At 44.1% G+C, this 12,990-nt stretch overlaps 1 protein-coding gene across 3 annotated transcripts in view; it reads left to right on the forward strand.

Annotated features, from left to right (window-relative positions):
* Positions 1-12,990, forward strand: part of LOC115226031 (probable ATP-dependent DNA helicase HFM1) — a 98,592-nt gene that overhangs the window by 42,042 nt on the left and 43,560 nt on the right. For all 3 annotated transcript variants that reach the window (XM_036514860.1, XM_036514861.1, XM_036514862.1), the window contains exons 13-20: positions 1-65; positions 3,048-3,149; positions 5,306-5,451; positions 6,639-6,686; positions 8,571-8,617; positions 9,364-9,497; positions 10,496-10,543; positions 12,166-12,249. The exon at positions 1-65 is cut by the window's left edge and continues 68 nt beyond it. In XM_036514860.1, the coding sequence (XP_036370753.1) occupies positions 1-65; positions 3,048-3,149; positions 5,306-5,451; positions 6,639-6,686; positions 8,571-8,617; positions 9,364-9,497; positions 10,496-10,543; positions 12,166-12,249 (674 nt within the window). The remainder of the gene's footprint in view (positions 66-3,047; positions 3,150-5,305; positions 5,452-6,638; positions 6,687-8,570; positions 8,618-9,363; positions 9,498-10,495; positions 10,544-12,165; positions 12,250-12,990) is intronic.

A 12,990-nucleotide genomic window follows, 5' to 3' on the forward strand; every position in this document is an offset into this window, starting at 1 on the left:
ATCATTTGAGATGAGAACCATTCTAAGTAACAGCGCCAAACTCTTAAAAGATGCCAAGTTACATGGTAATTATTACCTCTATCTCTCTCTCTCTCTCTCTCTTTTTTTCTTTTTTTTTACTCTTTTTACTTGTTTCAGTCAGTTGACTGCGGCCATGCTGGAGCACCGCCTTTTAGTCGAGCAACTCGACCCCGGAACTTATTCTCTGTAAGCCCAGTACTTATTCCATCGGTCTCTTTTGCCGAACCGCTAAGTGACGGGGACGTAAACACACCAGCATCGGTTGTCAAGCAATGCTAGGGGGACAAACACAGACACACAAACACACACGCACATATATATATATACATATATACGACAGGCTTCTTTCAGTTTCCGTCTACCAAATCCACTGACAAGGCTTTGGTCAGCCCGAGGCTATAGCAGAAGACACTTGCCCAATATGCCATGCAGTGGGACTGAACCCGGAACCATGTGTTTGGTAAGCAAGCTACTTACCACACAGCCACTCCTGCATCCTCTCTTTTTCTTACTCTTTTTATTAGTTACATTGATAAAACTACTATAGCTGGCCATACTGGTGCACTGATATCATCAAGGTGTTTTAGTAAGTTATGGTATGGCCATGTGGTTGAGAACCCTTTGATGGACCGTTGTCACATTCAGGGAGGATGTTGTGATTTGGTCATATATGCATCATGGAAACTGGGTTGCCAACCCAATGGGTCCTGGGACTTGAGATAATAATGCTTGGGTGTTGACAATGATGTGTGGTTGAAAAATGCATGGGGGTGCATCAGGCATTGGGGTGGGATAGTACCTCTGACAGGGTAACATGTGGTGGTCTTTGGAATAGTTTGACCACTTTGGTCCTCACCTGACATCCAGCTCTCACCTGTGGCTCCTTGAAGCTATGTGTATGCAGCAGTGTGGAGGCGCAATGGCCCAGTGGTTAGGGCAGCGGACTCGCGGTCGTAGGATCGCGGTTTCGATTCCCAGACCGGGCGTTGTGAGTGTTTATTGAGCGAAAACACCTAAAAGCTCCACGAGGCTCCGGCAGGGGATGGTGTTGATCCCTGCTGTACTCTTTCACCACAACTTTCTCTCACTCTTACTTTCCTGTTTCTGTTGTACCTGTATTTCAAAGGGCCAGCCTTGTCACTCTCTGTGTCACGCTGAATATCCCCGAGAAATACGTTAAGGGTACACGTGTCTGTGGAGTGCTCAGCCACTTACACGTTAATTTCACGAGCAGGCTGTTCCGTTGATTCAGATCAACCGGAACCCTCGTCGTCGTAACCGACAGAGTGCTTCCATCCATGCAGCAGTGGTCACACTCTGGGCAACAGCTTCCACAGGCTGGCTAAGCCATGGTAAGGGTAGTCAATGGTTTTCAACCCTTGGCACTTTAGGGCTTGTCTGCCTATGCATGTGAAGACTAGATCTGCAGACTATGCAGAGGGAAGCACAAGATTGGTTCAACAGACAGGAAGGCTGACCAGTAAGCATTGTGGAACAGTTTAAAATTTATTAGTTACCTAGAAATTATGTTAAAAACTGCTGTAGTGATGCTACTGTGTAAGGTTCAGCGCGCATGCGCAGAATGGGACTACTTCCGGGTGGCCACCGGAAGTCTTCCCCATGCACATGTGCGGGAAACTGACCTCTAAGGCACAGTCCACTCACTCACTCTCTCTGGCCCCAACAGCGCTCGTGAACAGACGTGCATTAGAAGTCTCTGAGAACTACGCATCGACTTAGCAGCGGACACATCGAACCACTTCGACCAGCCTACAAGAAGCTGTACAACAGACACGGCTGTCGGTCCCCCTCAGTAATAGGCACACCAGATCAACACCATCACGAGTAATAAAACAACATTTGCTGTCTTTCCCAGATGACCTGACTTCGTCTGTTATATTTAACTAAATAAGGCGGCAAGCTGGCAGAAACGTTAGCGCGCCAGGCGAAATGCTTAGCGGTATTTCGTCCGTCACTACGTTCTGAGTTCAAATTCCGCCGAGGTGGACTTTGCCTTTCATCCTTTCGGGGTCGATTAAATAAGTACCAGTTACGCACTGGGGTCGATATAATCGACTTAATCATTTTGTCTGTCCTTGTTTTTCCCCTCTGTGTTTAGCCCCTTGTGGGTAGTAAAGAAATAGGTATTTCGTCTGCCGTTACGTTCTGAGTTCAAATTCCGCCGAGGTCAACTTTGCCTTTCATCCTTTCAGGGTCAATTAAATAAGTACCAGTTACGCACTGGGGTCGATATGATCGACTTAATCCGTTTGTCTGTCCTTGTTTTTCCCCTCTGTGTTTAGCCCCTTGTGGGTAGTAAAAAAATAGGTATCTCTTCTGCCGTTACGTTCTGAGTTCAAATTCTGCCGAGGTCGACTTTGCCTTTCATCCTTTCGGGAGTCGATTAAATAAGTACCAGTTATGCACTGGGGTTGATATAATCGACTTAATCCGTTTGTCTGTCCTTGTTTTTCCCCTCTGTGTTTAGCCCCTTGTGGGTAGTAAAGAAATAGGTATTTCGTCTGCCGTTACGTTCTGAGTTCAAATTCCGCCGAGGTCGACTTTGCCTTTCATCCTTTCAGGGTCGATTAAATAAGTACCAGTTACGCACTGGGGTTGATATGATCGACTTAATCCGTTTGTCTGTCCTTGTTTTTCCCCCTCTGTGTTTAGCCCCTTGTGGGTAGTAAAAAAATAGGTATTTCTTCTGCCGTTACGTTGTGAGTTCAAATTCCGCCGAGGTCGACTTTGCCTTTCATCCTTTCGGGGTCGATTAAATAAGTACCAGTTACGCACTGGGGTCGATATGATCGACTTAATCCGTTTGTCTGTCCTTGTTTTTCCCCTCTGTGTTTAGCCCCTTGTGGGTAGTAAAGAAATATATATCTAACTAAATTGAATATGAGGGGATCGGATCGGACACCCCTTCAGTGATACCGGTCCCAGATCCTGTTACACTGCTGTTCAAACCGAAAAGATCCAACATCTCTTTTTATTCTTTCCCTTTGTGTTTTGTATTTCCCAAGATTTCCTCCTCAGTGGTGTGGGCTGTCACCATGCTGGTATGGACTACCACGACAGGAAGCTGATGGCTGACTTATTCGAAGCTGGTAACTTACTGGTACTTTGTGAGTAAACCGTTTTCCTTATTTTGTTCACCTATGCTCAGTCCCACTGCTTGCTTGCAGGATTATCCCTTTAGCATTCAAATCAGCTATATCTGGCCCATATGTACTACCTGTTTTATATTCAAATTCATCTGATCCAGCCTTTTACACCTACCCTACAATGTCTTAACAATCACATTATTAAAAGATCAAAGCTATGATTAGTTCAAAACAATGTGAACAAGAGCATTCAGAGAGTTCAAACCTCCGCCAAGGCAACACCAACGTCCTCTCAACAATTAGCCGGAGATGATTTTTTAAAATGAGAATATCTGAAATAAACTCGACTGCTCTCACAAACGAGAATGCTAAAAATGAACCTGATCACTCTCAAAAATTAAGTAAAAAAGAAGCAGGAAAAATAATCCAGAATCCTTGTCTGGTGCTGGATTGATCCCAAAATCTAATCAATTCGTGCCAGACACAAGGCTAAACATCCCTGAAAGTTTCATTCGAATCCATCCAGTAGTTCTTGAGGAGAGTTGCTGAAGCATGGAACAAACTGCCGGCATCGGTTGTTAGTTGTCGGAGCACTGCATCCTTCAAAACTTCCATGCTTCCTGAGAGATTCGCCAACACTACACCTGATTTTCTCCTCCCCTCCATACACACGCTGAAGCATGAAACAAACTGCCGGCATCTGTTGTTAGTTGTCGGAGCACTGCATCCTTCAAAACTTCCATGCTTCCTGAGATTCGCCAACACTACACCTGATCTCCTCCTCTCCATACACACGCTGAAGCATGGAACAAACTGCCGGCATCTGTTGTTAGTTGTCGGAGCACTGCATCCTTCAAAACTTCCATGCTTCCTTAGAGATTCGCCAACACTACACCTGATCTTCTCCTCCCCTCCATACACACAAGCAAGCATCTATCTGACTCATACATTGTTCGCTTTCCAGACATTTGTACATTACTGCATGTACTTTATACGCACTTTCTAATAAGTTGTGGTGCACCTGAGCACTGTATACAATAATTTCATTATTTAAATTTTTTTTTATACCTTGTCCACAGACAAACAAGCAAACACGACTATAAACAACACCTCTGGCTTTGCTAAGGCAGAGGTAATAAATAAGGCGGCGAGCTGGCCGAAACGTTAGCACACCGGGCGAAATGCTCTGCGGTATTTCGTCTGCCGTTACGTTGTGAGTTCAAATTCCGCCGAGGTCGACTTTGCCTTTCATCCTTTCGGGGTCGATAAATTAAGTACCAGTTACGCACTGGGGTCGATGTAATCGACTTAATACCTATGTCTGTCCTTGTTTGTCCCCTCTGTGTTTAGCCCCTTCTGGGTAGTAAAGAAATAGGTATTTCGTCTGTCGTTACGTTCTGAGTTCAAATTCCGCCAAGGTCGACTTTGCCTTCCATCCTTTCGGGGTCGATAAATTAAGTACCATTTACGCACTGGGGTCGATGTAATCGACTTAATACCTATGTCTGTCCTTGTTTGTCCCCTCTGTGTTTAGCCCCTTGTGGGTAGTAAAGAAATAGGTATTTCGTCTGTCGTTACGTTCTGGGTTCAAATTCCGCCAAGGTCGACTTTGCCTTCCATCCTTTCGGGGTCAATAAATTAAGTACCATTTACGTACTGGGGTCGATGTAATCGACTTAATACCTATGTCTGTCCTTGTTTGTCCCCTCTGTGTTTAGCCCCTTGTGGGTAGTAAAGAAATAGGTATTTCGTCTGCTGTTACGTTCTGAGTTCAAATTCCGCCGAGGTCGACTTTGCCTTTCATCCTTTCGGGGTCGATTAAATAAGTACCAGTTACACACTGGGGTCGATATAATCGACTTAATCCGTTTGTCTGTCCTTGTTTGTCCTCTCTGTGTGTAGCCCCTTGTAGGTAGTAAAGAAATAGGTATTTCGTCTGCGTTACGTTGTGAGTTCAAATTCCGCCGAGGTCGACTTTGCCTTTCATCCTTTCGGGGTCGATAAATAAGTACCAGTTACGCACTGGGGTCGATGTAATCGACTTAATACCTATGTTTGTCTTTGTTTGTCCCCTCTGTGTTTAGCCCCTTGTGGGTAGTAAGGAAAGAGGTAATAAATAAGCATTTAATTTGGCAGAGAAATCTGAATGCTAAAAGGATAATCTTTCTCTCTTCTAGTGGCCACCTCAACTCTGGCAATGGGAGTGAACCTTCCTGCTCACCTTGTAGTCGTTATGTCGACTCAGTATTATGTGATGGGGAACCACCAGGAGTATTCAGAATCACAGGTGTTACAGATGATCGGCAGAGCTGGACGACCACAGGTGCGTATAAGTGTCACTTGCAAACTTAGAGGAGTGGCTGGTGGTAAGAAGCTTAAGACACAGTGTATTTAGGACTTCATTACCTAATGTGTCCTTCCATTATATAAGGTGATATATTGTGCTTTGAAATTTATCCAGTGAATGGATATATGCATACACACTCATACACAAGTACACACACACACACAATATACTTAGGACTTCTTTTAGGGTCTGTATACCAAATCCACTCACAAGTCTTTGGTTGGCCTGGAGCTATAGAAGTATACATTTGCTGAAAGTGGTACGCAGTGGGACTGAAACACGGATCCATGTGGTTGGGAAGCAAACTTATTACCACCCAACCACGCTTAAGCACATACATAGATACATACATACATACATACGTATACACACACACACATACATACATACATACATACATACACACACACACACACACACACACACACACACACACACACATACACATACATACGTATACACACACACATACATGCGTATACACATACGTATACATACATACATACACACACACATACATACATACATACATACATACGTATACACACACACATACATACATACATACATACATACATATATTATATATATATATATAATATATATATATATATATATAAGATCAGCAGCGATTTAGATTCAAATGAATATGGTACTTAATTTAGATGCACCAGAATTTTGTGTGGTGTTACCCATAAAAATTTGCGGGGTGATTATAATAAAAAATAAACAACTTGATTTGAAAACTTTTATATTATTGGAAAACCTATTACCTGAAGATTACTCAACATCTTAAATCTGCTGTAATATTTACAGCTTTTAATAAAATGTTGTAGTATGAAACAATTGTACTAAATTACCAGAATCATTCTTGTTGCTTATTTTTGATTATATATATAATATATATATATATATATATATATATATATATATTGTGCTTAAGTGTACACTATTCACTATTATATATTGAGAATTTGTTGTCTATTGACTTTTTATACATGCTAGACCACTGATAGTGCACTTAGGTGCATTATGTCACTGTAGAGTTTTCTCCTCTTCAGCTGCAGGCACTTTGCATTCCATTGGGAGGGGAGGAAACTCATACTTTGAAGTAATGCTTCTCCCGCATGCTAAAGGTTTTAATTAATGTGTTTTACTTTCAGTTTGACACCAGTGCTACAGCTGTGATATTGACTAAAATGAGTAATAAGGTAAGCTACTTAACAAGTACATCTCTCATTTGTGTCAGCTGAGTGGACTGGCGCAATGTGAAATAAAGTGCCTTGCTGAAGGACACATTGTGCTGCTGGGACTTGAACTCATCATCATCATCATCATCATCGTTTAACGTCCGCTTTCCATGCTAGCATGGGTTGGACGGTTCAACTGGGGTCTGGGAAGCCCGAAGGCTGCACCAGGCTCCAGTCAGATCTGGCAGTGTTTCTACAGCTGGATGCCCTTCCTAACGCCAACCACTCCGAGAGTGTAGTGGGTGATTTTATGTGCCACTGACACAGGTGCCAGGCGAGGCTGGTGAACGGCCACGCTCGGATGGTGTTTTTTACGTACCACCGGCACGGAGGCCAGTCGATGCGGTACTGGCTACGGCCACGTTCAGATGGATTTAGTATGTGCCACCGGCACTGATACCACAAAACTACAAATTCCATTAATGTTCATCGAGTTTGCTTTTGATTTTGTCCATTTTGTTCATTTTTCCATTTTTCATGACCATTTTTGGACATTTTCATGTCCATTTTTCATGACCTATGATTGTAAGCCGAGTACCCTAACCACTAAGCCATGCACTTTCACACTTGTATATATTACAACTACAACTGTCTCTCCATTGGTTATGATAACGAATGTTCCAATTGATCTAATTAGCAAAATGACCGGCTTGTCAAATTAGCATGCAAGTGGCTGAGCACTCCAGACACACACATTCTTAATGTAGTTCTCAGGGAAATTCAGCATGACACAGGCTCTATGAATGACAAGGCTGGCTCTATGAATTACAGGTACAATAATATATATTTATATACACACTTCACAGACAACCAATGTCATCATCATCATCATCATCATCATTTAGCGTCCGCTTTCCATGCTAGCATGGGTTGGACGGGTCAACTGGGGTCTGTGAAGCTGGAAGGCTTCGTCAGGCCCAGTCAGATCTGGCAGTGTTTCTACGGCTGGATGCCCTTCCTAACGCCAACCACTCCGCGAGTGTAGTGGGTGTTTTTTACGTGCCACCTGCACAGGTGCCAGACAGAGCTGGCGAATGGCCACGAACGGATGGTGCTTTTACGTGTCACCGGCACGGGGCCAGGCGATACTGGCAAAGGACACGAACGGATGGTGCTTTTACGGGCCAGACAGAGCTGGCAAACGGCCACGAACGGACGGTGCTTTTACGTGTCACCGGCACGGGGGCCAGCCGAGGCTGGCAACGGACGCGAACGGATGGTGCTTTTATGTGCCACCGACACGGTTGCCAGACAGAGCTGTATTTATATATATACACTTCTTCATATGTAAATAATATACTCTTTACTCTTTTACTTGTTTCAGTCATTTGACTGCGGCCATGCTGGAGCACCGCCTTTAATCGAGCAACTTGACCCCGGGACTTATTCTTTGTAAGCCCAGTACTTATTCTATCGGTCTCTTTTGCCGAACTGCTAAGTGACGGGGACATAAACACACCAGCATCGGTTGTCAAGCAATGCTAGGGGGACAAACACAAACATACACGCACATACACATATATACGACGGGCTTCTTTCAGTTTCCATCTACCAAATCCGCTCACAAGGCTTTGGTCGGCCCAAGCCTATAGTAGAAGACACTTGCCCAAGGTGCCACACAGTGGGACTGAACCCGGAACCATGTGGTTGGTTAGCAAGCTACTTACCACACAGCCACTCCTGCGCCTGGGTTTAAAAACAACAGGTTTTTAATAAACATTTTTCTTTTCTTTTCTCTTATATTTCCCCTTGTTTCCAGATCAAATATGAAGGACTGACCTGGGTTTAAAAGCAACAGGTTTTAATCAACTTTTCCCTTTTCTTTTATTTTTCCTTTGTTTCCAGAGCAAATATGAAAATTTGGTAAATGGTATGCAAGTTATTGAGAGCAGGTCAGTCTATTGGACACATCACACACTACATGCTTCTTGCCTTATTTTAAAATACACATCTTAATTCACATAACTCAAAAATTGCCTTATTTTATCACATCTTGCCTCACATAGCACACACCTTGCCTTATTTTGAAACACACACCTCATCTCACCTAACACGCATCCTGCCTTATTTTAAAAGATTCCTTACGTCACGCAACACCCCTATGACACACACCTTGCCAAATACACATTTCAATACACCCATCACACAACAGACCAACACATCCTGACCTCACTTAACTGACCACTAGCTTGTTAAGCAACTAACTACTACTACAATTACTGCTGCTGCTGCTACTACTACCATCACCACAACATTCACCACCACCACTACTGCTGCCCTCCCTCAGTACTACTACTATTACTACTACCACCACCACCACAACATCCACCACTAATACTACCCTTCCTCCCTACTACTACTACTACCATCATCACTACACGACCACTACCACCACCACAACATCCACCACAACCACCACCACACTACTACTACTACCCTCCTTCCCTACTACTACTACCATCATCACTACACTACTACTACCAACACCACAACCACTACCCTCCCTCCCTACTACTACTATTACTACTACTACCCTCCCTCCCTACTATTACTACTACTACTACCACCACAACATCCACCACATCCACCACCACCATCACCACCACCACTATAACTACTAATACTACTACTACTGCAGCTTGCACAAGAATCTCATAGAACATCTGAACGCAGAGATCTTCCTCAACACAATTACTGACATCAATGTCGCTGTGGAGTGGATCAAACACACTTTCCTCTACATCAGGGTACGCAAAAACCCTAAACATTACGGTGAGTTTGGTCAGCTTTTTTATCAATCCTGTGACCCCCATCCCATCCTGCAGCACAATTAATTTGGTTTATTGTTTCCTTCATTCATTTTTACTGGGTCTATGTTCACAGGCACAGGTGTGGCTGTGGGGTAAGATGTTAGCTTCCTGATCGCGTGGTTTTGGTTCAGTTCCTATTTATGGTGCACTGAGCAAGTGTCTTCTATTATAGCCCTGGACAATACAGGTCTTGTGAGTGAATTTAGTACACAGAAACTGAAAGAAGCGCCCATTGTATCTATCTGTCTGGCAATCTATTCATCTATCTGTGTATCTCTCTTTCCATCTTTCAACTGTCTATCTATATCTTTGTATATATATATATATATATATATATATATATATATATATAGGCACAGGAGTGGCTGTGTGGTAAGTAGCTTGCTAACCAACCACATGGTTCCGGGTTCAGTCCCACTGCGTGGCATCTTGGGCAAGTGTCTTCTGCTATAGCCCCAGGCCGACCAATGCCTTGTGAGTGGATTTGGTAGACGGAAACTGAAAGAAGCCTGTCGTATATATATATGTGTGTGTTCGCGTGTCTGTGTTTGTCCCCTTAGCATTGCTTGACAACCGATGCTGGTGTGTTTACATCCCCGTCACTTAGCAGTTCGGCAAAAGAGACGGATAGAATAAGTACTGGGCTTGCAAAGAATAACTCCCGGGGTCGATTTGCTCGACTAAAGGTGGTGCTCCAGCATGGCCGCAGTCAAATGACTGAAACAAGTAAAAGAGAGTATGTGTGTGTGGAGGTGCAATAGCCTAGTGGTTAGGGCAGCGGACTCTCGGTCATAGGATCGCGGTTTCGATACCCAGACGAGGCATTGTGAGTGTTTATTGAGTACTGTGGTCAATGTTATAGGCTTACACCCTCCTGCAAGATTGCTAACCTTGTACCAAAATTCGGAATCAATGTTATTATTATTATTATTATTATTATTATTATTATTATTATTACAGGCATATCTGATAAAATGACCAATGCACAAATGGAGAAATATCTACAAGGTAAGAATATATTCGAAGGTGGACTGAATACATCAATAGAGATTTACATCTCTATGGGTCAGTTGTACTTGTTGCCCTGATCATATCACTCTCTCTCTCTCTCTCCTTTTTCTCTCTCTTTTTCTTCCACCCTCTTACCTCTCGCTTCCTTCCTCTGTCTCCTTACACATACAACCACACATCATGGATGGAAGCGCTCCGTCGGTTATGACGACGAGGGTTCCGGTTGATCCGAATCAACGGAACAGCCTGCTCATGAAATTAACGTGCAAGTGGCTGAGCACTCCACAGACACGTGTACCCTTAACGCAGTTCTCGGGGATATTCAGCGTGACACAGAGAGTGACAAGGCCAGCCCTTTTGAAATACAGGTACAACAGAAACAGGAAGTAAGAGTGAGAGAAAGTTGTGGTGAAAGAGTACAGCAGGGATCACCACCATCCACTGCCGGAGCCTCGTGGAGCTTTTAGGTGTTTTCGCTCAATAAACACTGACAACGCCCGGTCTGGGAATCGAAACCGCGATCCTATGACCGCGAGTCCGCTGCCCTAACCACTGGGCCATTGTGCCTCCACACAGGTATACACTCACAGACACACACATTTCTTTGTATTCTCACAAACTGCTCAATAACAGCTTTTCTCATCATGTTTCGACAACTCTACACACCTTCTCTTCACAATTTAATAATTACAATTCTTTTCACAAACCTTGACCAATAGATACACACACACACACATATCCAAATTGAGTGAGTGGCATGGTTAAGGGGCAGGCTACATATACTTTTTAAATGATCCTCTGATGTAATAGGTCCTCAATGAGAGATACTCTCTTTACTCTTTTACTTGTTTCAGTCATTTGACTGCGGCCATGCTGGAGCATCGTCTTTAGTCGAGGAAATCGACCCCAGGACTTATTCTTTTGTAAGCCCAGTACTTATTCTATCGGTCTCTTTTGCCGAACCGCTAAGTAACGGGGACATAAACACACCAGCATCAGTTGTCAAGCAATGCTAGGGGGACAAACACAGACACACAAACACACACACACACACACATATATATATATACATATATACGACGGGCTTCTTTTAGTTTCCGTCTACCAAATCCACTCACAAGGCTTTGGTCAACCCGAGGCTATAGTAGAAGACACTTGCCCAAGGTGCCACGCAGTGGGACTGAACCCGGAACCATGTGGTTGGTAAACAAGCTACTTACCACACAGCCACTCCTGCACCTAATACTCAACTTTGCTAATCATCAGGCCAAGATTACCTTAATTAAGTGAAGGTTACATTGTCACTTGGAATTTCCAAGTTAACTCACCACAGATGCAAATTAACAAAGAAACTGACAGAGTAAGAACCAGTCTTCATAAAAATAATTACAGGGGTCAATTCATCCCACTAAAAGTTCCTGAAGGTGGTGCCCCAGCATGGCCACAGTCTAATGATCGAAACAAGTAAAACATAAAAGATATGTACAGAAACACAGATAATGTACTCTCTCTCTCTCTCTCTCACACACACACACACACACACACACACACACACACACATTTACATGCTAATTAATCTGTGTGTACTCTCTTGTTAAATTTGAACCCTTGTTTTTCAGATTTGTGCCTACAGAATCTGAACCACTTGGCTAGTGTGACCCTTATTGTCTTGGATGAAGATACCTTTGACATTAAACCAACCGGTAAGCTAAACAATAAAAGGAGCTTCTACACAGTCACTGAGTCATTATTGCTTGACATCCTGTACATGTGCCGGTGGCACATAAAAAGCGCCTTCCGAATGTGGCCATAGCCAGCTCCGACTCGACTGGCTTCTGTGCCGGTGGCACATAAAAAGCACCATCCAAATGTGGCCGTTGCCAGCGTCGCTGGCACGTTAAATGCCCCAACCGATCGTGGCCGATGCCGGACCCCGCCTGGCACCTGTGCAGGTGGCACGTAAAAAGCACCCACTACACTCGCGGAGTGGTTGGCGTTAGGAAGGGCATCCAGCCGTAGAAACTCTGCCAGATCAGACTGGAGCCTGGAGCAGCCCCTGGCTTCCCAGACCCCGGTCGAACCGTCCAACCCGTGCTAGCACGGAAAACGGACGTTAAACGATGATGATGACGATCCGCTTTCCATGCTGGCATGGGTTGGATGGTTTGACTGAAGACTGGTGAGCCAGAGGCTGCACCAGGCTGAGTCTGGTCTGGCAAAGTTTCTACAGCTGGATGCCCTTCCTAATGCCAACCACTCCGAGAGTGTAGTGAGTGCTTTTTACGTGCCACTGGTACGAAGGCCAGTCAGGCGGTTCTGGCAATGACCATGCTCAAAAGGTGTTTTTTATGTGCTACCTGCACGGGAGCCAGTCCAGCGGCACTGGCAACGACCACACTTGAATGTTGTTTTTCATGTGCCACCAGCACATGTGCCAGTAAGCT

The sequence above is a fragment of the Octopus sinensis genome, linkage group LG29 (genome assembly GCF_006345805.1).
Source record: "Octopus sinensis linkage group LG29, ASM634580v1, whole genome shotgun sequence".
Lineage (NCBI taxonomy): Eukaryota > Metazoa > Mollusca > Cephalopoda > Octopoda > Octopodidae > Octopus > Octopus sinensis.